The sequence below is a fragment of the Nothoprocta perdicaria genome, unplaced genomic scaffold, assembly GCF_003342845.1.
Source record: "Nothoprocta perdicaria isolate Ctin4 unplaced genomic scaffold, notPer1 scaffold_72, whole genome shotgun sequence".
Taxonomy (NCBI): Eukaryota; Metazoa; Chordata; class Aves; order Tinamiformes; family Tinamidae; genus Nothoprocta; species Nothoprocta perdicaria.
The window spans coordinates 1,412,949-1,440,069 of NW_020455999.1; the positions used below are offsets into that span (position 1 = coordinate 1,412,949).

Below are 27,121 nucleotides of genomic sequence, written 5' to 3' on the forward strand. Positions count from 1 at the left end.
TTTGTAAACTTATTGCTTTTTATATTTTTTGGGGGGAAGGGCTCCGGGGGGGAGGGGTAGGAAACACCTTTTCTTTTGGGTTATTTGTTCGGTTGCAGTTGATCCAGGTCAGTCAGGCTCTAATCAAACAGCAGCAACAAAGAACAGGCCCTGAAGCAAGTCTCCAAGAAGTGACAGAAGAACTTCCCCGTTGCGGCTGCACTGTAAACTCCATCCATACTTGAAGCTTTTCTTTGTTTGGGGGGGGGGTTGTTTGTTGGTTTTTTACTTTTTTCACTCTTTGCTCGTGTTTTTGGGGGGTTGCTCGTGCCCTCGAGGGAAAGGGAAGGACGATGGTGCTGGCAAGACCCCAGTGCGTTCCCTGCGTGCCCGTCTCTGCCCTTCCCAAAGCCCCTTCTTCGGTGCTGAGCGGGGCTGGAGCCATCTGAACCGAGTGGGAATTTGGTTAATTTACGTGTGCCAGGATCTCCGCTGCTTTTCTCCCGGTATTAGAGCCTGTGCAACTGCCGAAGCTGCTCCAAGCAGGAGGAAAACCAACCACGAGCCTGTTGCAAGCGATGGCAGGGAATGTCCCACCGCATCCGGGGTCCTTCTCCACGGGAAGAGCCGTCTATCCCACTGTGCCCCTTCCCCTCCCGAGCAGGCAGCTGGCATTGCCTTGTGTAAAACATCGTTTATGGAGCACACACAATTAATCAGAAAGATCCTGCTAGGTCTCAAGTGTTACTTAAGAGCCAGGGTGCCATCGCTTTGCAGTTTTCCTGCAAATTTTTTTGATACTACTTCTCACATTCTCTCAAAAAAAAACGTTTCTCAGCACTGAATTTTCAGCAATGGAAAGTCAACTTACTTTTCTCAGGGTGACCTCTGAACGTCGATGTAATGAAGGGGAACAGCATCAAGTGAAACCACCTGCGTTTCTTTTACTTTCCTTCTCCTTTGAGAATAAAGGGCAGAGCTGCATGCGTTCCATTTCTAAGGTCAAGACATGAAGGACACTGGACTAGGTGCATGGTTTTCCCTTTGTATTCCCAGCGTTTTTGGGCATGGTGGTGGTTTGGGAACAGTCCTTGCTGGTGCATTTCCTCCCTTCCCTTCCTCTGKCTTTCCCTTTTCCCCATCCAGCCTGAAAAACCCTTGTGCTTCCCAAGCAGCCGTTGCCTCTTGCACTGCCAAGCAAGACCTGTTCCCCGTGGAAATCCCTGTCTAATAAGTTGTCCTCCTTCTAAAAACCCGGTGGTTAAATATCCCGTGGAGAGTGGTGGCTTCTGTGGAATGAACTGGAGACTGCAGTGTTTGCGTGTGTGGGTGCATGGATGGGTGCGTGTGTGGGTGCGTGCATGGCAATGTGTGACATTTCAGGTGACTACTGTACATAGGGTGGCTCCTAGCGGGGGGTGCTGCGGCTGTTGTGGAGCGGCTGTATTTTGAGCGCAGGGTGTAGATGGCCGAGGGCTGCGGGATGGGGTAGGACGGCCGCCTTTGGGAGCTGGACATGCCCGTTCCGCAGGGCGAGGGAGCCGCTCATTTACCAGAGTGTCACTGCAATGAAGCCAAGGTCACTGCAAAAAAAAAAAAAATAATAAAAATCACACAAAAAAAAACCCTCTGTCTGCTTTTGCTGGGGCTTGGAAATGCCTTAAACCAGGACGTTGTGTCCTTGTCAAGCATCCTGAACCACGGTCGGATTCAGCAGTGCTCCSTAGGGGCTGTGCACTTAACTTCGGCTTTATTTTTAATAGCATTTATACCGCGTATGTACAAAAAAAATATTGTTTTTTTTTTCTGGGGTTGTTTTTTTGCTCTTTTTTTTAAGGAAAAAAGAAGTTGTCTGTCCATGTGGCTTCATTCATTTATAGGGTAAATTAATGACCAGTGTAAACTGCTGTATGAATTCTGAAGGGCAATGCACAGTAGAGGGGCAGCATGATATAACCATTACTAACTTGTGTCTTTCGTCAATCACCATGAAATAAAGTTTGAAAACTGTAAAATCTGCTGGAAAGGGACCTATTTCTTTTTAATTCTTTGTCGCACCGGCTGCCTCCCCCCAGCTCCCTCTCTCTTGGACAGGCACAATGTGAAATCAAACTGGTTTCTCCCCTTGAACCTGAGTGACTTTTGTAGGTACCTGCTGTATCTTCTAAATTCCTTCTCCTTACGATGGTGAACTCAGTGCTGAATTATTTCTTTTGTTGAACTAGCTGTTTGCCTTTCCTTCCTTATTCTGTATGTTTTTATTGGCTTTTTCAGCAGCCCTGAGCCCTCACTCTTGCAGCTTCATCTTTCTGCAAGAAATAAGGTGGCACAGGGATAATTTTGGTGGCCTCGAGTGAGAAAAGGAGGAGGGTGCCCTGGCAGTTGGGAGGCATCGAACTCAGCAAAGCAGCCCCTTCCCGTGCCACGTAGCGATGCACATTGCTGAGCAGCTCCGTAGGAACCGGCTTTTCAATGGACAAGGGGACGCCGAGGAGGGACAATGGGCAACAATGAGGCCCCTGTTCGGAGAGCCTTAGGCCTTGCCCAAGTCTCCGCTGGGCCCGCGGCTTGCTCGAGCCCAGCCTCTTGCCGCAAGCTCTTCTTGACAATGTCCGTATTGTGCCGCGGCAGGCAGGGGCTTGCAAAGTCGGTGCCGCTTCCACGGGCTTCTTGCCAGGTTGCTGCAAAGCGCGAGGAGAAAAGCCCTCGTTGTCTTGGCCGGGGTGAAAAGTGGAGTTCTGACAGCATTAGAGAGAGAAAAAAAAAAGAAAAAAAAAAGAAAAAAAAAAGATGGAAAGAAACATTGTGTGGGGAAGGATGGAGGAAAGAGGAAGAGCTGCACTGGGGCCGTGCGTGGGCAGTGACTCAAGGAAAGGGCCAGCCTGGGCTTTCTGGAAGCTCTTGCTCAGAGGGCAGGAGTGCAGCATGTGCAGAGCAAGCTGCCTAAGGGGAAGGGGAAAATCCTTCCCAGAGGAGAGGGCAGCGGGATGGGATGGTCTTGGCATCCTCCGGAGGAGGGRATTGTGTCTGGCCACGGTGCAGCTGCGGAATTCCTATTTGTCCCACTGGATCCCGGTCCCCTCCTCTGCCTTCCCAACACGATCTGTGGGATGTGTGAGTGTGGAAGAAGGTCCCAGCAGCTAGAAACCAGCATGGGGAGGAACGAGGAAGGTGAGGAGAGGCCTTGTGGTCACCAGGGCTGCTCTCTGTCCTCGTGGGTCCCCTTGTGCCATGAGTGGCATGTGGGGAAGCTCTGCAACCCGCTGGCCCTCCTCACTCCCGMCGGCTCTCCGGGGCTTCCCCAAATAGACGTGGAATTCGCTGAGTCTTATTATAGTTATAAAAGTGCTATTTTTGCCCCTGTGTGGAGGCAGTGCCGGGCCGGGGAGGGTGCTCGCTGGCTGTGTCCTGGCTCTGCTCTCGCTCTTGGACAGCTGGCTTTGTTTCCTCACCCAGCGTTCATGAAAGGTGCCAGATTCAGAGCATTTCTCTGGGTTGGGTTCTGGGGAGAGGGCTGTTTGTTTGCTTTTTAATGTGAAGCAGCGTTATATTTGATATGAGGCTGCCAAAGACTTCCAAATTCACGTGTCAGATAAAGCAGGTAGCACACCTGACCCCAGCTCACCCTGTGCAAGATTTTGATGTCAACTTCTCCTTCTCACCTTAGGTGTTGGGATGASAGCGGGAATCCACTCTGGAGATGCCCTTATTGGTCCCAAAGCAGCCCCTGGCTGGGAGCACTTGGGGATAACGGCAAATAGGGATGGGACTTGCCAGGCTCAGGGAGCACAACATGTTTTCTGGAGACCTTCTTGGCTCTCTGAGCAGCGTGACCATCGCTGTGGCCAGAGCCTTGTGAATCCAGCAGCAAGATCCAGGCCTTCTGCAGCAGCCAGGCCCTGCACCCAGCCTGAAACCCACTTCTGGTGTGAAATCTCCGCGCCGTCACAAAATCGTGCAATGGGGCTGCCAGCTGGGGACTCACTCCACCAAGGCGGACTGGTGCTTGTGCTATATGGCTGTGCACACCCAAACCGGCCGCCTCTCACTGCAGGGCATTAGCTAATTAGCTAATTGCACTGATTTGGGGCCATTGTGCTGATATTTGACCGTTTCGTGCTGCTTGGTGTGACGCAGAGGCCCAGCTCGCGGTCCCCTCGTTCTTCCCGAGCAGAGCGAGCGGCCGGATGCAGCCCGTGGACGCAGCCGAGCGCGGGACGGCCGTGGGGGCGTGGCCGAGGGCGGGGATTCCCATGACGTCACAGGGAGGGTTTTCCCCGGCGGGCACGTGGCCGCGGCGCCCAGCTGCGAGGGGGCGTGGCCGAGGGACAGGGGGCGTGTCAAGAGGCGTGGACTGCGACCGAGGGGCGTGGTCTTGGGCGGAGGGGGCGTGGCCGGAGGGAAGGGGGCGTGGCCGGGCGGTGCGGTGCCGCTCCCGGCTGCGCTCCCGGCGCCGCGGTCGTTTCTCTCCGGTTCGGCGCTCGGTCCCGTCCGGTTCCGGTTCGGTTCGGTTCGGCTCCGGCCTGGCCATGACCTCCCGCAGGTGAGCGCCGAGCTTACACTATCGCATTTGGGTGCGCCCCTCCCTGCCGCCGTTTTCAGCCTCGGTCCCTTTTCCCTGGTGGCAGCAAGAGGCTCGGGGGCATCTTTCCCTCTTGGTTGCTCCTCTGCTGCAGCTTCGAATTGGGGAAATTTTGAAGGATTCGCCTTTTCTGATGCTCAGAGTGCCGGGGCTCCTGCGCAGGTGGCTYGTTTGGAGGCAGGACTCGTTGGCCCGTTCTCAATGTCGGCCTTCGGGTGACTCGGGAAAAGCTTTGGTGGCCGTTAGAAGCTAAGCGTGTCTTGGAGAGCGATGCTGGGGAACAGTTCGGGGTCACTTTAAACTCAGAATCAACAGTTAYAGGATAGAGGCTGTTCAGTACTAGTGCAGCATCACGTGTGGGTAGGTCAGCGCTTCCATGGTCCCTGTTTGAATGTAACTCCAGAGGTAACTCCAGAGGCTCCTCATGTGTGTTCCTGCAACAGCAGGACTTGGGGGCTTGAGTACTTTGTATTGTGGGGGTGGAATGTCTCTTTTTTGTTTTGTATGGAATAATGAAAAGGTTCTATCATCCAACCTGGCTGTCTCTCCTGCAAATACCCACACACCACAGCTCAATATCTATTCTTTGATTAAATGTATGCAGGAGAAGTTTAGGAAGGAACAGCATTCACCCAGGTGGTGCTGCGGAAAGCAAGAAGACATGGTTGCTGGCAGGTGCTGGAATTTAAAGGAATGGGCTGGAATTTAGAGCCCCTGGATTCCATCCCCAGCTCTGGTTGTGCCCGCAGACTACTCGGGATTCMTCCATGCAGCCTGTACCTGCCTAACCCCATCTTATAGGGCAGTATCTTAGGGCAACAGGATGCTAGGGACAGCAAAACGGCCGGGATGCTGCTGCCAGCTCAGCCCTTGTGAGAATCCTGGAAAACCTGGTCCGTGTCAAGGCCCGGCCGAAGCCAAGGCAGCCGATCCCACGCAGGGGCTCGGCATCGCACCCACCGCCTTGCTCCCACGGGAGCCCTTGGGATTGAGAGCACTTCAGCGTTAATCGGCTAGCGGGCTGGCTCCCAAACGCCGCTGGTGTGGAGCTGCTGCAGCCGGGGAGTGGTTGGCCTGGGGTGCCGAGAAGCGGCTTTTTGGTAGCTCCAACCAAGGCGATACAGGGGTCCGAACCAAGGGAACGGCCTCAGGAGCAGGTAGGGTGGGCRACAGGCCGTAGCGAGTGCGTCCCATTGCATTGGGGTCGGGGGCTTCTCCTTCCTTTCCCGTCCCTCCTACTGGGCTGTGAAACTCGAGTTGCATTTGGGAGCTGCTTGGAGAGGCAGATGTCCCTTAACAGCTGATGCCCTCTGAGACGCTCATGGATGCGATTAGAGGTCTCGCTGTGACAGGGATGCCCTTGCAGGCCCCTAAAAAACCGATTTCCCTCCTGGAAAGGCATTTCGGGAGCATTTGGCAGATGGCTGCCAGGAGCGTTCCCCTTGTCCTTAGGACGGGATTATTCTTTACAGATGAGTTTCCCGGAACAGCAGGGCTGGGAGGACGGAGAAGCCTGGACACAGGCACAAAYGTGACCCTCTGGATTGCCCCCAGCGTGGGGCAGAGCTGGGCAGCCCCGTCCCGCAGAGGCCAGCGGGGTCTCRCTCAATTTGTGCTCAATTTGTGCTGTTGGGTGACACACTACGGAGCCGCGTGTCGTCACCGCTCCCCGTGCTGCTGCCCGAGCCCTGCTGCCTCCAGCAACTCCCGTTATTCTCCTTTCCCACCCGCATCCGTAGGAGCMTCCCCCTCGGCTCCAAGGCCACGGCAGTTTGTGCTGTGGAGCCTGTTTTAGCCCACAGCGATTGCACAAAATCCTCCCGGCTGCTCCCTGTGCTCCAGGAGATGCTCCCTGCAGCCCCGACCCAGAGAGGGGCTGGTATTTTTAGTGAAACGCTTCAATTTCTTTAACRGACTCAACAAAAACAGGCTATTGAATGGCATGCAGAGGCCAGCGCTGCAGTGCGTGTCTTGGGCAGCCTTTGCCGGGCATTCAGAGGATCCCTTTGTAAAAGTGAGCTTGCTGCTCGCCTGCCGTGCTGCGTCTGCTGCCGCTTTACCCGGCGGTGAGAGCGGCTCCCTGGCAGGGCTCGAGCTACCTGCAGCTCCTGGCACCGGCTGCAGAGCCGGGAGATGCGGTGCCAACCCTGACCACCTGAGCAGCATTCAGGCCTTGCCGGGGGGGAAAAACAACCCCAAAAAAGTGCAAAAGTGCTTCCTAGCCACGCAGCCGGGACCTTTTGCTCCCTGGCTTTTGCTGCTCAGATTTTCACTATTTTTTTCCCCTATCTCTTGTTTTTCTGTGTATGAAGGTCTTTGTGCACAGGAGAGCTCTCTTGAAACRCAGAGATACGGAGCTCAAGGTTTTTGTGTGGGGGATCTTGCAGGCGTGCATGGACGGACGGGAAACGCTGTATTTGCACACGTAGCGGGCGTGATTTTCTTTTGTTTTTCCACTAGACTTTACTGTGGTAAATAAGAATGAAAACCTAAGTGGTAATTCAAATTACATTTCTATTATAAGCCGCTAGCCAGGGTCTTTACAGGCCTGCCAGGCAGGTTGCAGATCCCTGTGTCCAGAAGCACTTTTCCTGYGGTAGGAATTGGCTTATTTGGTTCCTTTTTTTGACGCCGGGATTAAAGGCAGGGTCCCGAGCAAAGCTGCCCCGCAGCCTTTGGAGGAGGGATGGAAAGCGGCTCCCGCCGGCCCGCTGTGCATTCCAGGAAACGGGTGTAGGATGAGGCCGAAGCAGATTAGGAGGCCGGCCTGTTTGCAGGCTTCCTGCGCCAGCCCRAAGGGAAGAAGGAAATTCTTCGTATTAAACCGAAGTGGGAATCAGGAACCGGGCGCTTCCTGCCTGGGCTTTCTCTGCAAGCGGCTCCGGCGCTGCCTGCATCCCTGGCCTTCTCCAAAGCGCTGGAGGGATGCACGGGTGAGATGGGCACCAGCTTCTCCTCCTGCTCCTCCCGAGCTGCTGCTGCTCCTTCTGCAGGCGTCAGGGATGTCCCGTGGGGATCCCATGGACGTGGGGCCCATTGCTGTGGTCCCGCTGCCGCCTCCTTTCCCTCTCCCGCCGAGGAAGAGCACGCCGTGGCCTTACGATAACGTCTGGAAATGACTCCCGTTGTCAACCGGCGGTTGTTGTGTCTAGTAGATCTGGGCTGTGTCACGGCTCTGCCGAGCTGCCGCTAATCTCCCGTGGGAATCACAGAATCAAGGTTGGAAGGGACCTCTGGAGATCATCTAGTCCAACCTTCTCTTAAATAAATGCCCTGCTTAAATAAACTGCGGGCTGGCGATAGCCCACACCAGAGCAGCTGGGGAGGGAAAAGCTGCTCCCTTCTAGCAAGGGAGGCAACGAGGGTGCTGTGGCCACCAAGAGGGGGTGAACAGACTGTGGCTGGGTTAAGAAAACAGCGATAAAGGATCTGCCTTTGAAAAATAATGRTTGAGAAGCAGGCGTGAGGAGCGGATCGTGCTGTGCTCTACTGACATTTCAAARCGTTTTGCAGAAAATGGAGTGATTCCGAGGGAAAAAAACGAGGGGAGAGCTGCTCGTGTTGGTGCGAGAAGAAGTAATGAGAAACGTCACGAGTTTTTGTGCTGAATTGGTGTTAAGGCCATCCGTGGGCTGTGTCCCACCCCAGATAACCGGGATATTACTTGCTTGGTCTCCCAAGGCCTTCGCCCTGGCCAAGGGTGCTCGCGGTCTGTCATCCCGCCTTGGAGCAGCTGCGCGGGACAGGGAACTGGGAATGAACTGGGCAGGAGAGCRGGATGCCCGATGGAGGCGCTGCCCGTGGCGCGAGGTGCTTGACTCGCGCGGCGTGCGTCGCAAACTAAATACATTTCAAAACAACCAAAATTCCCCCTCACGCCCTAGAGCAGCATCCCTTCCATGTAAGGTTGTTTCCAGGGCTATTTTTGTCCTTGGTTTTCTTTTTTTCCCCCCTCCTTCCTCCTCCCCGCCATGCTCTCCTGAAACATTTCCATCCGTCTCCTCTCGAAGAAGTGTTACAAGCTCTGCCACTGATTAAATTCTAAATATAGCTGTGGCATATATATGTATTTTTTTTTCTCTGCAATTCCTCATGATGTATCTAGGTAAAAAATAGCCCTGGCGATCCTTCAAAGGGGACATGGGCCTGCCACGGGCTGTATTTTTGTCCTGTCACCCTGCCCAGGTCCAAAATAAGCCGCCTCGTTTTTAATTAGCCTGTCGGGTTATATAATCCTGAAAGGTGCGGATTTCTGGGCCCGGCAGGAGCACACGTGACGTGGGCTCGGGCGGATTGCAGCAGCAAGTGGCCTGTGTTGGGGTCGCAGGGATGTCCTCTCCTCGGCTGGTCCTGGGGACCACGGAGCAGGAGCTGCTGGTTTCTCACATAAGGTCACCCAGCTGGTCCCTCTGGCCTCTGCTTGATAGTGGGGACTTCTGGGCTCCTCGGCTCTTGCCTTGGAGCTGCTTTGGGTCTCCTGTGCTCCCAGGGGAACAGAGCGGGGTTTTCTTCCCGTGGCATCATCCTAGCAAATGAGAGGTTTTATTTGTCTTTGTGTGACAGATAGATCTCTCGCTAGCCCCGTCCTGAGGGGCTGTGCTTGGAAAAGCATCTTCCTGCTCGCCTCACCCAACAGGAGCGATGGGAACCAAGTGATTCCTTCTGCCTGTCACTGCAGCTTGCGGTGCCTTTGGCCTCACCCTGCTCTTCCCTTTAGTCCCTTGAGGGACTTCAAGGTCTCTACACTTCCAAAGAGACCTCTCCTTGCAGCCCTTATCAGAAATGGCCCTTATCAGAGCTGCCTTTAGCCCGGCCATGCACGGGAGCCRTGTGCTCCTGCTCTACAAGACCTTTAGAAGTTTTCTAGCCAGCAGATGGAGCAAAGGCCTTGCCTTTTTGGGTGAGACACAATGGAGAAACATGTGGACCCCCTCTTCTTTTCTCTGTGCTCTTGCTAAGCGCTCTTACACTGGAAAGATTTGAAAGGCGAGCGCATGAACAGTCTTCAGACCCGAGCAAGTGCGAGTAGACCTGAATTCCCCGTGTTTGTCTTCAAAGGCAGTCCGTGGAAGCAACCCCAGGCCAAATGGTAGTGCAGGGTGTTTGTACAGGCTGGAAACCAGCACGTCRTGGCAGGAACCGTTCCCCAAATGATCAGCAACGGGGGCTGCAGCATCAGCCAGGGCTGCTTGCGCCTCCTGTGCTGGGGCTTGGGCTCCCGCGGTGGCTCTATCCACCTGTTTCTTGTCTATTTTTTCTCTATTTCTAAGTTTTTACCCCCAGAGGCTCTTGCCTCGGTTGCTGCGTGTCTTTGGCTCAYGGCAGGAGGCTTCTGGCAGGGGTTTTGGCGAGGAGACCCCTCTGTGTCAAGGGATATAGCAGGGACATTGCTCGCTTCTTGGGGCCTTTGGTGACTGCTGTGTAGGATGGCTGCTGGCTGGGACAGTGGCATTGTCCCCCCATTGTATCTTCTGGGAGAAGAYGTTTCATCCTCAGCAAATCCATGTCCCCAAGGCACACGAAGGAAGCGTTATCCTAAGGGCTGCTCCATCCGCATTGGACATCTGGGGAGCAAATGCTAGAGGGCCATTAGCAACTTGCCCATTAGCAGAAATTACACCCCTGCGCTCCTCCGCTCGTCTCCCTGGGCAGGCTTTTCCCTGCTGACGTGGCATTAACATCCTCCCAGAGCCTAAGAGCCCCTTGCTCTCCCGTGTCCTGCAGGAGAAGCCCAGCTCCGTTCCTACAAGCCACGTGAGAAGGTCAGACCCTAAAAGCTTGTCCAGCTCTGGGCTGTCTCCCTAGTCCTTCCCTGCAGGACCAGCGGGACCGTCTCGGTGCAGCCCCAGGTCCAGGGCAGCCTCAGCTGCTCCCTGGCACTGAAGTGCTGACCACAGAGCGACCCTAATTGTGCTAAGTGGCTGCGGGATAATGGGCTGAATACTCGGGATTGCAGCCACGTTCCCAGCTATTTAATACTCTGATTGATGTATATTTAATTGCTTGCCCGCCCGCGGGCAGAGGTCTCCTTTCTCCGGCTTGGAAAGCAGGTATAGGAAAGAGCCGGAGAGGAGAGGGGTATTTAGTTGTCCACATGCAAGGCTGGAACAACCAGGATTTGCTCTTAGCAGCTCTGGATCCAAAGTGCCACTGGCTGGGACTGCTCTGCTAGGACTGGGAATGGTCCCTCTCCTTGGCTCCCCGAGCCAGGAGGTGGCCATAGGTGGCAGAACTATTCCAGACCTCTTTGGAAGAGTGGAGTTGTCCTCCACAGCTTCCTGAGGAATGAGGAGCACCAATTGTCTGCTTTTTTACCAGCTGTATCATCTGATCTGACGTACACTTATATATAAAAATATGTGTTAGATCATATATACATATATCAGATATATGTATATTTATATCATATATATATATAATTATATCCATATAAATACAAATACATATATAAAGTTATCTCTTCCTGCAAACCTTGCTATCTCTCTAATTTAAACCTAGCACCTGCGTGTATTGGGATACCTGGACTATCTAAATTTAGGCATCTATATTGAGTGGCTCAAAAGAATTCCCCTATGTAGTGTGGGGAGAGAAACAGGTTCTGTTCTGTGTTGTCCTCTGGAAGAGCCTATTCCTCCCCATGGCTAAACAGGGACACTGCCTCCAAGCGGGGTTCCTTGCGCTCCCGTGCTCTGGGTGCTCCTGTTGCCTGTGCAGGGGGGTTTAGCCCGGGAAGCTTGGGAGAAGATGCTGCTCCCTGACACATAGCTGGCCCTGGGGATACCTGGTGCTCCGTTCTCCGCATTAAAGCAATATCTTCCTGAAAGAAGTGCACAAAGGAAAGGTCATGGACCTCGCTTTTCATTCGGACTTGCTCTGCCCTCTAATGAAGGGAGTGCTTTCTAGAGCTAAATTAGAAACCCTAAAAAGCAAGCAGGGCTGCCAAGGTGTCTCAGGGCACCTGAGCACCTTGAGAGGGTCCTTGTGAAGCAGAGTGGGTGGGAGCTGCTGGTGGAGCAGCCCCTGTATCTGATAACCACAGAGCAAGGCAACACCCGGCCCCTGCAAGGGCTGCAGCAGGAATCTCCATCCTGCGTGCAGGCCGAGTAAGAAATTCCGCTCGGATAGAGCACCCCCAGGGTGCATCCTTGGCCCCAAAGCCTTTCTTCTAAAGCCGTTCCCCGCTCAGCCTTTTCCTCGCCTGCCCCTGAGCTGGGGGATGTGGTGACGCGCCGCGGGCGCTGGCGGTCGCCCTCCCCGGCCCGCCGCGCGCGCTCGTGCCGGCCGTCGCGCCGAGAAGCCAACGCCGTGACTTCCTTCCCTTCTCTCCACCCCCGCGGCCCTCCACGAGAAGCGGGGCCGTGTCTCTCGCTATATAACGCTCGCCGTCCCCTCTCCGCTCGACGCTGCRCAGGCTGCGCCGCCGTGGCCGGGCGCTCCCGGAGGATGCCGGAGGCTGGAGCCGTCTTCTCGGGCAGCCAGCTGCCTCGCGCGCCCTAGCCCGAGCCCTGCCGTGCCCGCCGAGCCTTGGCGCCTGCTGGGCTGCCCTGTGGTTTCCGTGGATTAACGGACTGCCCGGTTATGGTGAGGTAGGGTGTCTGTTCTGTGTGTGCTTGCCTGCTGTTTTTTACCCAAAAGGATATTTCCGAGCGGGACCAAGCGAAGAAGAGAAGACATCGACAGCGTTTGCTCAGCTTAGACCTCGTATAAAGACTCCACTTGCTCYATAGGAAGGTGTGAGCAGTCAGAGAGCACCTAAAGGTGCGGGTTACAAATAGTCGTTAGACATCGAGGAGCAAATTCTTTCCAGAAGTGTCAAGTTCTCCAGTGGAAAGTGCCCTTCCTACGTCTCTGCAGTGTGTGGGCGACTTTCCGCTCGCGCTGGCTTTAGCACTGGGGAAGAGCATGATGAGCCTCGCGTTAATGCAATTACTCTAATCGCTATTAACGCGACTGCTGAAGAGGCTTTGGTGCTGACCGCAGCCTGGGAGAGGCGATTCCTGCTGTGAGCAGCGTGTCTGGATGGGATGCACCTGATCCGTAGCGTGGTGCCGCTTTGGCATCGATGCTGTGCTCGTAGTTACTCGTGTTCCTCTTCATTTGCTTCGCTGGAGCTCTAGCTGAGCATGTTTTTATGCGCTGATAGCCCAGCTTGCCTCTATTGCAGCACTGTAATTCCAAAGGGATATAATTTCTAACAGAATTGTATAGACACTCCTAAAACGTGCTGCATGCAATGCGTTATGCACTCAGCATCCCGAGGTCTTCATCTCCCTGCTGTTTGCTCCCGTGTTGGCGACGTCCCTGGTCCCTTGCCCCGTTCCCGGGGGACGTTCTGCTTCCCAGCAAGGCGCCTGAGCGGGTCCAGTGCTGCTCGGGGGCAGCCCACCCGCGCGGGCAACGGCTGGGCCCCTTTCAGAACTGGCTGGCAATGCATTTTTAATGCCCCAACTGCCTGGCAGGTGGGTCTGCAATTTAATTATAGCTTGCTGTGCGAGAACAGAAACATCTGTAATGTGCAGGCCACTAAACCTGCCTCATTGGGGGACCTTAAGAGAGATTACACCCTGTTTTAGGCCTTTTGGGGCTGGGAGATAATGCTGTCTCTGAGGTTGAAGTGTAGCTTAGTGTTTGAGGTGGTGGTTTTGTGTTCCTGACAGCGGAATGTTTTTTAAGCAGAAAAAAAAAAAAAAAACGCTAATTCAAATTTAAATTTGATTTGGAAAATAAATCAGAAATTTTGAGAACCATAGCTGAAAATAACCTGTTTGGATCCTTTCCCTTCATTCATCTTTGGGGCTGATACGCTCAGAGAAGCTTGGAAGACTTTAGTTACACCTCTTTTAAYTGAGAGGAGAAGGGTGTAAATCCCCTGGGCAAATTGGAAACATCTCAACAGTTAAGTTAGTTGCCTGCTAGTACAGATGTGTCTAATTGGGTGTTGAAATGCTTGTGGACCAGACAAAACTCGATCTGCCTCTCCCGTTCTGCAGAAACTGTGAATGCGCAGGCAAAATCTGTAATTTTTTTTTTTTTTCCAAGCAGTTTCGGTCTTGTTTTGTGCTTCCTCTCCTCCTTGGCAGCCTGTGATGCCCTAAGCCTATCTGCTAAACTGGCAACTCCCACTTTGCCCATTGCAAAGCGGTCTCCGGTGCAAGTTGGAGGTGGGCTCCAGCACGGCCTCGCACGGGGCATGAAAACCTTCAGAGCAAACTCATCGAGGGGTATTGAGTGGCACGGGCAGGGTTTGCATCAGCAAGACCTCTCCTCAAGCCTCTGCCAACTGGGATTGGGCTGCTAACCCACAGCAAGATCGGAGGTGACTGGGAGCAGCTGGATGTTGGGGAGGAACAGGTTTTTCTCCTGAAAACCCCTATTGGGTGTTTAATGGGCACATCACTTGGGGAGCAGGTGTTARTAGTTGCTCATGTGCTACACACTGCCGTCCCTTTGGAGAAGACTTCTGCTGTGAAAAGGCCAAGGAAAGGGGTGTAAAGGTGCCCAGAGCCTGAAGTCCTCTGCTTCCAATGGGAAGAAGGCACATGGCTTTGGAGCTGGTGCCTCTTTCTGTCTTATGGTCTCTCCTCCGTGTCCCATTGGTGGCTCTCTGCAGATGATCAGGAGAGATGCTGCTCAAAGGTCCCCTCTCCCCAGCTGTTTTGGACCCAAATTTCCCTAGTTTTAATCTTAGGGACATGCTGAGAGCCAAACCCTTTGCTGGTRCAAATGGTTCAGAGTCAGATGGTGGTGGTTGTAGGTTTTATCTCTTATCAAGGACCATCCTCTGAGGACACGCAGGCAGATGGCTTGCTCAGCAGTCTCTGCCTCAGACCTTTTGATGCTCATCATAGAATTTAATTTAAAATCTGCAAAACGCCCCCCATTCCCAAATGCCACGACAGTCCTGCCAGCCTGGCACATGCTCRCAGGGTAGGGAAGGGCTATATTTGTGTGCTTGGTTGGCTTCAGAGTTGGCCATTTGTTTAAATCAAATGTGGTTATCAGAGGAAATAATGTCTGATTGCAGCGATGAAGAGGAGGAAACTTCACGGACGGACTTACACGTTGGTATGACGGATAACTTGCCAGGTCTGCTGTGCCCCAGGATGCTTCAAGGCTTGGTTGTAGACAGGTTATGAATTACCATGGCCTGTCTGGGGAAGCAAGGGGACTGTGATTAATGCCACATCGAAATACGGTGGCAGGGCTTTCCACTGTGACTAACGCTGCAAGGGGGGAATAAAGAGCTTTTTTTCTCCTAGTCTCAATTTTGAGGCCAAATCTCTATGGGTTACTTGCCACGTTGCTTCCTGGTGCCCGGCTTGAGGTGCAGCTGGAGAGATCCGCCTAAACGGGGCAAGGGGAAAAGCTCATAAAATCCTAAATATCATCTGCTTCAAAATACAAATAAGGGAAACTGAGATACGAGAGTGAGGGCTGAAACTCGCATCTCTGAAGCACACGCAGAGCTCGTTTTCTACAAAGAGGTTTCCCTGGTGCTTTTGGTGGCTGAAAACCTGTGCTAGGAGGACTCTGCTGTGTTTTTGGGAAACATGGACCTGTCAATAACACACATTAATTAGTGGGGAGAGGCCCTTGAAGGAGAGAGAACAATTCAGCAAGGGGGGAACATAGGCAGTAGCTGTGCTCGGGTCTTTCCAAGCTGCTGCTGTGAGGACCAGAGTTGCTAGACCAAGTGCTTGCAATGCTTTGGATGATGGTGGACTTTCAAAATGACCTGGGCATCACTCCCGCTAAGTTCCTGTGCATGGTATGGAGTCCTGGTTGTGAAGCATGAAATTCCTTCACCCTTGAAGGAGGATGAAATAGCAGGTGCAGCAGCTGCTCTGCGATGCAAAGCAAGGAGGGGACACCAATGCAGCACACAGATGCCAGTCTCTTTCACATCCTTCATATGCCCACGCAAATCTAGAATGCAACTCGGTCTTTGCTGCGTTTGAAGACCACGTTGCACGTTCATGCTCCAGTGCCATAACTGTCCGTTCTGCTCCTGTGGAGCAAACTGTTGCTTTTTGTCTCCAGAAGTGGGTCTTAGATTGGCAAGTGGCTTCCTTTTCTTGTCACTGTAAGGCTTTTTATCAGGGGAGAACAAGACATGATGGTGAAAGAGGTTTCCCATATCTGCAGGGTGGGATGGGCTGTGAGGAAGTCCCCATGATAGGGACAGCTCTAGTTTAGTGAGAGCAGGCTGGGAGGACAGTCTGGCCAGGCTCTTTTGAGCTTCTGCCTTTGGGTATTGTCTAGCTTGGCTTGAAAGTGGGGAATGTCCCTGGTGTCTGTTTAAAGGAGCGCCTCTCTTGCGATGTCCTCACCTTCACACATGCTGATCTTTTTCCATCTCGCCCGAAGCTGCAGTGCCTCTAAAACCAGAGTGGAAAGATGCAGACAGCATGAAAATGAACCAGGCATGTGACTAAACGAGYGTCAGAAACGGGGTGGCTTTTGTGCCAAAAGCATCTGCTGAACTGCAGGGAATCATCTTGGCTCTTCCACGTCCTGCAGATGTCCGTGTACGTGGCTATGGGACTGGRGTTGGCATGTGCTGGCCATGCAAGGATGGTGCTTTGGATCGGAGTGCTTGCTCCAAGTGCTTGCTTGGGTCAGAAGGAAGAACATGATTATGACTTTCTTTCATCTCTTATTTTCCCCATAACAAAACCGTCATATGGGTGTCTGTGAAGAAGTATAAGAATGTGACCTTTTGTCTGCAAAGTTCAGCAGTCTCTTAACGTAAGAGTGAAAATCATGTTGAGCTCTCCGTAAATACAATATTCCCTCAAAGGGAAGGTCTGCGTTTACAGTTTCTTAAGCGTCTTCTGACTTTTCTTTTTTCTGAAGGTTGCTATTTTTGAGCTGATGACCTGATTAATAGTCTTGGGTTTCCCCCGAGAGAGAATAGGTGAACACGTGATTGGATCTTGCTGCTTTGCATCTTAGCTCATGGCCTTTTTAGAGAAGTGAACTTGCCCGCGCCGCCTTTGCTTTCCCATTGCTCGTGCTCTGTGGGGAGCAGAGYCCCTTCTGCCGAGGAGGCGACGGGAGATGGAGCCCAAGTGGACAGAGCTGCGGTGGAGCTCAAGGATCTTTGTTATTGGCACTCAATATCTCAGCAATTTCTGAATCTTCTTCAGTTCTTTCAAGCTATATACCACCTTCCAGGCTGGTCTGGTACAGACATGTATATATATTTGTGCTAAAGCTTTTCTGCCTTCCGTGGAGGTCATTAGCTCCTAGATGTAGGTTGAGGTTTCCATTGCTGCAGACCAGGGCGTTTCATGCCCACTTTACCCAAACGTCAGTGGCAGAAGCCAAGTGGGTTGAGGACATTCTCATGATGGGCACATCCAGTCCCGAGGCTGCGGTAAGAAAACACTGTCCTTGCCTTGGGGCTAAGCTCTCTTACTAAAGAGATAGCAATGAACCAAGTCCCCACCACTCTGAATGTGAGAGATGATGGTTAATGAGCTTTTTTAAGGTGTTGTTGATGCCGTGCAGGATCAGGGGTGAAAGACCTAACAGGACCTGCCCCTTCTCTGAAATGAGTTGGTTTTTTTTGAATTCGGTGAAAATTGAGCAGGTACCTTGGAAAATGGAATTAACCACTCGCACCTGAGTGAGATGCATTAGGAAAGTGCTCAGTAAAATATACGGGAAAGGAAACAAATAGATTACTACAGAAGTGCCTTGAATCCCAGAGGGTTCAATGCAGGCTTGCATGCCTGCTATGGAAATGGATATGCTGGCTTAGAAACATAATGAGATTTCTATTTGTTTTGTTTTAAAGCTGTTTGCAGAAGTCTGGCGGGGATTTGGGATGTTTTGCACCGGCACAGTTAGCTGCCGTGATGCTGATTGCTGTAGGAGAAAGAAAATATTCACCTGTATCTGGAACTGAATAGAATTGCAGGGTGTATTTAGTTAACGCATTCCCTTGAGGTTGTGCTTGCTGTAATGAGTCGGGTGATGAGCTTTGGATTGAGCCAGCTTGGAGGCAGCAAAGCAGCTCCGGCAGGGCTGAGAAACGCTTTCTGTGCAGGCGTGCCTGGCCTGAACAGCTCTCCGTGAAGATGGGAACGCTCCTAATTCRTTTTGAAAGCATCTCGAAGTAGCCCTGCTATACAGTGAAGGAGCATTTTGCTCCTCCAAAGAGCTCTGGCAATTATTTTCAAGTCTCTGCTGCTGACCATGGCTCTCCATGTGAATAGTATTTCAACAGTCACAACTAACCTTTTAAAAATGCCGTATTTTATAGATTTCTGAGGGTGTAGCAGTGTTGTCCAGATATCTCTTAAGCTTTATCCTAAGATGAGGGCACAAAGATGAATTTCATCAGGAGAAAAAAAAAATAAAAGAACTATTTCCTGCTCGTTATTTCCTGATTATTTTAGGGAGGAAGTGAGTAACACTGTATGGAAGGGACAGCTCTTTTAATAAGACAAATTATCCAATAACTTTTAACTTGGAGGGGAGGCTTCCTTTTCGGAGCTTTGCCTGGGATGTCACTGCTGCTGGAGGGACTCCTCTGCAACCAGACTTCCTTGTGTCCGATTTCCCGGGATTTGGGAGCTGTGTTTCTCCCATTTCTCATCTCGGTGGCCACGGGACGAGGAGGGGTTTGTGCCATTGCACCAACTGGCACTTCTTGCAGGGCATCAGTGGGGCAAGCTCTGGTGCTGGCATCTGCCTTAGCTTTGTGTGAACAAACCCCAACGGGAGAAACCGATCTACCCGTGTCCAACCTGTAGCACCATCTGCTTGCACTAAAACAGGACCCTTTCTAGGCGTTCCTCGTGGTGGGAATTCATTCCGCGAGGGCTCCGGGTGGAGGTGACGATGGGGAGCAGAAGAGCTGCAGGGCTGGTGCAAAAGCAGAGCCCATGCGCTGTGGAGTTGCCCGCGAGGTGAGTGGCACTGGGTGAAGAGCATGGCCCTGGTTGTCACTTCCACAGCCCCTTAGTCATTCCAGGCTTCTCAGAAAGCGCTTTCGGGCATTCTTGTGGTTATCAGACCTTCCTTTCTGCTTTTGAAGGTGTGCATGGTGCCGCATTAGTCAGAGCCATGTGCAATCGGAGCCCCGGCCCGCCGTGCTCGTCCCCATCCCAGCGGCAGCTCCCTCCTTTCCGCTCCGTGCGGGGCCCAAGCTGCCCTGTTCTGCTAGCCTTGCATGCAGCCCTTATTTTCTATGTCTATTTTAATGCATTCCTTTGCATAGGTCTSAGTGGCACTTGAAGGTTCTCAGTTTCTTTTTGGGTGTTTTTGTGTTTCTTCTTTTTCAATTTTAATTTCTTTTTTGTTTGGCCATGGAGACAAAATTCATTTCTCTGCACAAAAGCAGTATTGTCCGAAACAAATGGTGTATGTTTGCTTGTAGAAGCAGAGACGAAAAGTTGTTAGTTCCCCACTTCTATTTATTTAAAGCAATTCTTTGGGGGGGGTGACTCAGTTCTGCAAAAAGCACCAACAACTGAACAGTTGCCTAAATGACCTCCTGCACGGTAACCCTTGTTGCTTAGTGTCATTGAAAAAGTGGCATGATACTATATWTTTATTTATTTATTTCCTGGCAATCGGCTCCCTTTTTCCTATGCTTTCCGCTTGGAGTATTGCAGAATTCCTTGCAGAGAATCCCTGGGTCCCAAAGTCCGAACCGAAGCCTTGGGCTCATGGGTGGCGCGGGTCCCTGCGGTGCAGCGGGGGCTCTCTGTGACTCTGGGCAGGTTTCAGCATCCTCCCTTCGCGAGGGCTGCGTGGGCTGCTGCTTTCGTCTCCTCTGCTCTGGCGTGGGCTGCTTTTGAGTGTTAGCCTATAATAAACCTATAGCGAGAAACGGCCCCAAAGGTGCTTTGTGCACATGGCTTACCCCCAGCAGGAAATAAGTTATATGGATATTATTTATTATTTTTTATTATTATTAGTTATATTATATTGATATTATATTATATTGATAAAGGCTATATTGAAAAAAATATGTAGTGGCCATTGTGACTGATGGGATGAAGCAGCAGAGAGCTCTTCAGCAGGGCAAGTCCCCTGTGTACACTGAATTACGAGGATGTGGCAGAAAGGAAAGAGCTTAGAATCCCATTTTAGCTGCTTTTGCTGTTTTTTTTTTTCAATGCTCTGTTTACAGGAGCAAGGGATGAGCCCAGACTGGTGCCAGAATATACTGAATAGGAGCAATGGGTTTCAATTCATGTGTCATCCGCGTTGCGCAAGGGGTTGAGGCGCAGAAACTGGGGTTTTTTTTTGTTTCTGTTTTACTTTTTAACACTTAGTGCAGACAGAAAAGTCTCTGTGAGGAAGATGCTGCATTTCAGACCTGGAATTGCTGAGTGGAAGCGAGTTCCCTTTCCAAACCCTTCCTTTAGGAGAGCTGTTCAGCGGGATGGCCCTCCTCCCTATTGCATTCCCTCATGCCTGGTGCCTTGGGCAATGGAAGCTGCTCCAGGTGACCAGGATGTGCTTGTGCCTATGGGTACGTGCCCGGCAGGGCTCTTATCCYGCTGTTTCAGCAGATGTTTCCATACGTTTTTCCCCCACTACATGCTATTTAGCAATATTGGCCCGTTTTTATTGCCATTAGGCGCTTGGTGCAAACATTATGCATGGCCTTTGGCAGCTCCGCCTTGTCCCTGGGCTTCATTAAGCTCCATTAGAGGCATTCATTCCCCTGGCAGGAGCAGTCTGATGGAGCATTTAAGTGCTGGCCCTGCATCTGGTGGATTTATAAAAGGGTGTCGCTCTTGGGATGTCAGGAATACAGGTYTTGGAAATGCTGCAGTTCCTGTTTACCATCTGTTTCTATGACCCCTTCCTAGCCCAGCTCTGTTCCTCCAAAACCCAAGGATTTCTAATGAAAACCGTTTGCCTTACGGTGGGAGAGAGGAAACCCCAAATTCTGGAGGAGTTTATGCATTTCTTGACCTTCTCTGTGTGTATCTCGGGAGCAAACAAGCCCTAATGAGGGTGCGTGAGCAGATGTTTGCAAACTTAGTCTTCGGGAGCATTTCCTAACCCAGGCACGCAGCGAGATGCGGAGTTACGTGTTTCTCTGCAGCAATCAAGATAAACTTGCAAAGCCCTCGTGAGCAGAGGGAATTAGCTTGATCTAGCAGACAGCTGTGTGCAACCGCCTCACTTACTAAATATTTCCATCTAGGCTTGCAAATGAAGAGCTGTGTTTTAGTCGCCCGGGTCTGGGTGGCAACGCCGAGCTTTGGCCGTGCAGAAACGCAGGAGACCGTCCTGTGCTCGGGGGTGACTTCTGAGCCAGTGCAGCAGCTTCTCTTAGTCAGTGCTGCCCGGAAAGCACGCAGCAAGCTGCGTTTATTATCATAACAGAATTAGTTGTGGCTTGTCTTTTCCTCCCCGCTGCTGCTCATGGAAAAATCTTGCGGCGATGCCATGCAGAAATGTGCTGGAGCGTGAGCTAAAACCGAAGAATATCTCCCRAACGGAGGGCCTGTCTGTTTGGAGCGCTCTGGGTGGCGTTTGGGTATTTAAAAGAGCTTTTCTGGGGGGAGAAAGGAATTTTCCAGTTGTTTCTTGAAAAATGAAGCCGTAAAATCATTGCATACGTAGCACACATTAAAGCCTGTGGAAACACCAGCTCTTGTGATTCCACCAAGAGAACTCGATCAAAGCTGATAGCATCAGAAATGAGGTCAGTGGAAGGCTTGATGACACTTAAAGCATGARCATTGCATTAAGGTGGCCTGCAGTGTGATTAAACCCTTTTCCCCGTAGGGTGAGCTGTCTCTTCTTCCCCTTTGTAGTACGTCCTGCTGATGCATAAGAATAATACATAATAATGCACAGATGCTAAGAGCASTGCCGCTTCGCAGGGAGCAGATTGCATCCGTGGGCTCGGCCCATGCTGCTCTCTCACCTGTCCCGTTTGTCCTTTGCAGGTGGTTTCATCCCAACATCAGTGGAATCGAGGCCGAGAAGCTGCTGCTGACCAGGGGGGTCCATGGCAGCTTTCTGGCTCGGCCCAGTAAGAGCAACCCGGGAGACTTCACGCTCTCTGTCAGGTGAGCAGGCAGRGGCATCGGGGATCGGAGGACGATGCTGTCCTGGACTTTGCAGCGTCCTCTGCTCTATTTATGTATGTGCTGAGCTTCATGCATCATCTTTAAAGTGTTTGGTGGTTTTTGGGACCAAGGGTGGAAAGGAGAGTTGCAGTTTAGTGGATACAGCGGAGCAGATGCAGAGGGTGCAACTCTCTGAAGGTGGCTGGAGSGAAGGGGCAGAGCAGCGTTGACCACTGAGACCCAAGATGAAAAGGGAGGAGGTTGTGTGGTCCATGCAATGCTTTGACCTCCTTCAAAGAGCCTCCTGTTTGGTGCCTTGGAGCAAAACACATCCTCAACAGCTCCTCTAGGCACTTCTCCTTTAAACAACCCTCACTTTGTTTAGGAAACTCCACTGAGTTGATGCATCCTTTAACGTACCCCGTGTTTAGAGAAGCTCTGTGCAAACAACAGCTGGGACGAAGTGTTCCCACCTGGCGGGGTGGGAGCAGCACCAGCCRCGTCTGAGCCTCGCTCCATCCCTGGGATCCTCGTCCCTCTTTTCCTGTGTGCTTGGATGCGACTCCGTGAGCTCACCCATGATCTCACAGCCAGAAGTGGCTGGGAGTTAATGAGGGAGACAGGAAACGCCGTCTAATTAGAGTGGAAAATAGACTTAGTCACTGCGAGCTGCCTCAAGCGAGTGATGACAGTGAGGAGAGATGTGTGAAACGGCTGCTGTAGAACAGCTACTGCTGGCCAGGATGTCCCCAAAACACTGCTTTTATTGCCGTTATTTATTCCCTTCCTTGTGGCACTGACTCTAGGGGCACCTTGGTGCTGCACTAGATGTTTAACAACTATATTGTTTTCATCATAAGCTCCAGCCAACTCCCGCTATTAAGGCATGGATGTTATCTTAATATCGCATTATTAAATCACTCCACCGCAACCCAGTGGCCTGGTTGTGGTCCAGGGAAAAGTTTGAGCGACTCTCACCAAAGGAGCGCTAAGAAGTGAACCACTGGGTTTTGGAAGGAAAAAGGAAATCCTTTAAAAACGCATCCAAACAGAGGTGTCTGGGAGAAACCTTCTTTAGGAAAAACAGCCCATTCCTCCTCCTCCTCCTCCTCCTCCTCCTCCCAAACCCATCCAAGCTCCTTCAGGGATGCCTGCAACCCAGGGAGGGAAAAGGCAGCTCCATTTAATTGCGGAGAGGATGTGGGCTGAAAATCAAGCCGGAGATGGATTTTTGGCTTACGAGACCACACACCAAGTGACCTGCGTGCTGGTGCTCCTCCAGATGCGTCCCTGAGGAGGAGCTAGAAACTAATATTGTAGAAGTTATGAGAAAGTTTCCATGAGCTTTCCATTTTTCTCTTTCTTTTTGCCTACCCTTTTATCCCTTGCCTTCACAGCAAAAAAAAAAAAAAAAAAAAAAAAAAAACAGGACTTCAGGACTTTTTGGTGTCTATTAAGAAAAAGAGGCAACCTGCATGGAGAGGATATTATATGGTGGAGGAATGAGTAATGTCCATTGCCAAGGGCTGTGCTTTAGAGCTTTTGTTCGGTGTGATGTTGGTGTGTCAATGCTAGCTACTTAAGACCAGCCAATAGATCCAAATTATCTCATTTTCTAGGCACTCCGGCAAGCATGTGGAGCGCATCCATAGGGGTACAGGAAGGAAAATGGTCTGGCAACTTCAACCGAAGTGTAATGATGGTGGAGTGAGGTGGATGTGACCTGGACCTGGGCTTGTAGGATTGCTGGGGAAGCTGTTCTGGATGCCCAGAGCAGATCCTGGCAGTCAGGGTGGTTTTGGTCCCATGTGTCAGGTCTTCAGTGCATGCCTGGATCTGCCGGAGAATGTTTTCTCAAGACCAAGTATTTAGAATCGCTTATGAGGAAAGTGAGCAGCTTCTTACAGGTTTGGCCAGGTCTGGGTAAATAGTCTGAACAAAAGGAAAAGGCGTGTTGAAAGTTGGCCTAAGTGGTTCTTGGCCTGTTGACACAGCATGAACGCAAGTGCCAAGACAGTTGAGAACTACCTATTAGAGACCCTTGTGTGCTTGGTAACTTGGTCATGATTTATGGGAATGGATCTTATCTTGGTCTATGGGATACAATACAAAGTGCTTCTGAGTAACAGAATCTTGTCTGAGAGCTGCTCTCTGCTCCAGGGTGGTTTCCCTGTTCTTAGCTGGACTTTCTCTCTCAGTTTTATGCAGAAGGCAACGCAAATGCTCTCTGGGTGCAGGGTGAGACATGTAAGGGAGCAGGATATTATGTCCTATAAAATACATACCCTGCTAAAGGCGGCAGATCAATAGGATAGATGTGTTGCAGTGTTTGAGTTGCTGCCTGCAGATAGTACGGATGGGGCTGAAGGAAGAAAGTTGGGTCTGGAGAAGAACTGAAGTCTTGGAAGAGGCTCTTTTCCCAAGCAACTGTCCTTGTGTCTCATCAAAGGGTCCCTATTAAGACCTTATARTGCGGTACAAATACGTAACGAGAGACAGAGCCCAGTGCTGCCTTTTCCAAGCTAGGCCAGCCAAGGAAGCACTGACTTGGTGTTAGAGCTGGGGGAAAAATGAAGACTCCACAGACCACCTTGCTGCAAAATGTGAGAAGAGAAGGGATGATGTGGTGTGGAAAGGGATGCTCTAGTCTCCATGAGATGAAACCTGAGAGCAGGTGATGCCTGGCCCCCGTGCCAGAGAAATCTGGCTCTAGACAGAGATCGCAGGCTGAATGCATCTGGGTGAGCGCATGACTAGTGCTGCATGGCTGAGCCAGTGTTCCTCGCTTCAGATCCCTTCACTCATTGGACTTGCAGCTGAAATAACTGCTCTGTTTTGCCCACCTTAGCTGAGCAGTTGGGCTCAGGCAATGAGCTGGCTTGCTTCATGCTGCCACTCATGAATTTAAGTTGACATCTAGCTATAGTCCATGGCATGAAGTGTTTGAAACCCATTCTTGATGCCTAGAGTTCTCTTGGCCATACCTCTGAAAATGCATGCAAATGTCAATTGATTTTTTTTTTGTTTTGTTGATTATTGGTGGTTAATAAGTTTTCTCTGTGAGCCCAAACCACCGTTTAATTGAAACCAAACATTCAGCCAAGATGCTAAACTCTGTGGGAGGCTCTTCCTGTTTTGCATAGAGAATATTTGGGGGTTTGGGGGTTGGTTTTTGCAGCTTGTCAGAAGGGGGTCACACATACATGCTGCAAGGTTCTGGGTTTTCTGTCTCTGATACAGGAAGAAAAGGCACACAACCAAAAAAACTTAGGGGCATGCAACAGATAGACAGATTTCTGATATTTAAAGCAGTTCTCCAGAGTCTTTTTTTTGTTCACTGAAGTCAATTTTGCAAATTTTCTTGTCAATTGTACTCCCTTGCAAAGAACAGCAGTTTGCATCCACACTGCGGGACAAAGTGGTATGGACTAAAACCATGAGGTTCCCATCACCAAGTGGGACCCTTTCGCTCTAGGAAGCCTCCTGGATATGGTGCCGTGTCCCTGTACAGGAGCTGGGTGTCTCTTCRTGGGCAGCTCAGCCTGCCAGCACAAAGCAGCATCTTTGGGCATCTCCCTTGTGCTTTCTTTCCTCGGGCAGTGCAGAGAGGACCCTGTTTTGTGGATGCTGCTACTGTGGGATCCAGTTTAGAGCCTGTAGGGTTGACGCAAGTTTTAGGAGAAGAAATGTAGGGAAACGGGAGTAGATCAATGGCCTTTGTGCTTAGTTTGACCTCGAGGGCTCGTGGCATMAATGACCCTGCTTTTTCTCTTTGCTTTTCATTCCTGAAGTGCTGAAGGGCTTTGCAGGGGGGGAGGCTCTGTGAACCGAGGCTTTGTAGCTCTTTAATGGGGTTGCGATGGGATGAGCTGTACAAAGAAGGGAACTTTTGAGCCTCTGGCCAAATGGCAAGAACCCAGGATGTGTCTGGTGCCGTCTGTGCTGCACAAAGAGCCTTCGTGTCCAGCTGCTGGCGCGAATGGCTGCAGCTCTTCATGTGCCAACTCCTCCTGGAGAGGAGACCCTGTCAACAGAGCCCGGACCAGGCCTGGATTCCATAGCCAGTTTCCTTCCAGGGAGTTCTGTGCAAATCCTGGATGCAGACATGGTCCAACTGAGAAGTCTCTGCTCATGAAACAACTGGAATTGATGTGGCAGGAGAGATCTGAGCCATGTGTGGCATGTACCAGGAGAAGTTCTCCGTGTCTCCCTAAATCCTCCAAAGTGCCACTCACGGCAGCTTCCCTGCTGCTTTCTCTTTCTGAGACCTTTCTGTCAAAGCGTGTGGTGGATCTTGGAGATGCAATGGGTATTTTGTCACCCCCGCCTGTTTGCAGCTTACTAACGTGCGGTGATGGAGACGCTGTGGATGCTGTCAGGCTGTTTGCGCTCTGGTGGGTTCTGCTGAATTTGTGCTAATTTGCAGTCCCTTCCATGTCCTGCTCAAGTCAGTCAAAACACCCAAGAACCACAGCATAAGCACCGACCACAATTACTGGTTGCACACTGGCAAGGTCCTCTTGAGCAGACGTTTTTGCTGAGCAGGGACCAGATACCCAGTGCCACCCAGCAGCCCAGTCTCTTGCTGCACTGACTTGTCACAAGGGTGTCTCCTGCCGCAGAAACCTCGCAAAGGGAGAGCCCAGAGGCTCTGCTTTGGGTCTAGCTCCTCCTCCTGTTTAACCCTGCGCACAGACCGCTGTGGCCTTTCCCATTTCATGCCCTCCAAGACGGTTCCGGCACCGCCTGGAGCCTCCCGCTTCTCGCTGCCCCAGTTGCTTTGACAACACATAGCAGGAGGCTGCGAGCAGCTCGGCATGGGCACGTTTGTCCTTTCCCTACCAGGTTTACCAGTCTGTGCCTGACCCAGCWCATCCGTCAAGCCACGGGCTCCCATCCCTGCCTCCCAGCTCGGGAGGGCTGCTGCTAAGTGCATGGAAAATGCCATTAAGCYGTCTCTTGGAAAGGCTGGCGTGCCTTCTGCGGAAGGAGGCTGGGAGCAGAAGCACCAGGGATGCTGGAGAAAACAGATGGAYGTCCTAGATGTCCCACCCGTGGCCCCTTGGGGCTTGGGAAGCGGGTGGGGAATGCATTAACCCTTCCTGCACTGTTTGCAGAGGAGGGAAAGCAGCCTGGTGAATGCCAGGCAACATAYTGATTCGGAAGACTGCTGGTTTTTAAACTAATTAGCTCGATAGTAAGTGCTCCGGGGTGAGGAAGAGGGTTTGCCATAAAGCAGAGGGAGGTCAYGGTCTCATCTGGCCCAGAGGACATGGGGTTTGGGAAGTGGAGGGGGTGGCAAAGAATGAAKTATTCACTTCTGTCTCTGAGACTGGGAGTCCAAGAGGCTAGAGCCAAGTCCTACCTACATAACCTTGGCCAAGGAGTTTCCAAACCCACCCCTACCTGCAAACGTGTGGTTAGCATGAGCAGCATCAGAGTAAACGGAGATTGCCTGGTGTCATTTAAGGARGCAGGCGTTGCTCTGGATGCAGCTGGGACTGCGTTC

General features: G+C 51.6%; 1 protein-coding gene across 1 annotated transcript in view; it reads left to right on the forward strand.

The window, feature by feature from the left end:
- The first annotated feature begins 4,483 nt into the window (after nucleotides 1-4,483).
- The window catches only part of LOC112957413 (tyrosine-protein phosphatase non-receptor type 11-like), a 31,787-nt gene continuing 9,149 nt past the window's right edge, over nucleotides 4,484-27,121 (forward strand). Inside the window, exons 1-2 of the mRNA XM_026051055.1 lie at nucleotides 4,484-4,522; nucleotides 21,490-21,612. Of these exons, the coding sequence (XP_025906840.1) occupies nucleotides 4,509-4,522; nucleotides 21,490-21,612 (137 nt within the window). The 5' untranslated portion in view covers nucleotides 4,484-4,508. The remainder of the gene's footprint in view (nucleotides 4,523-21,489; nucleotides 21,613-27,121) is intronic.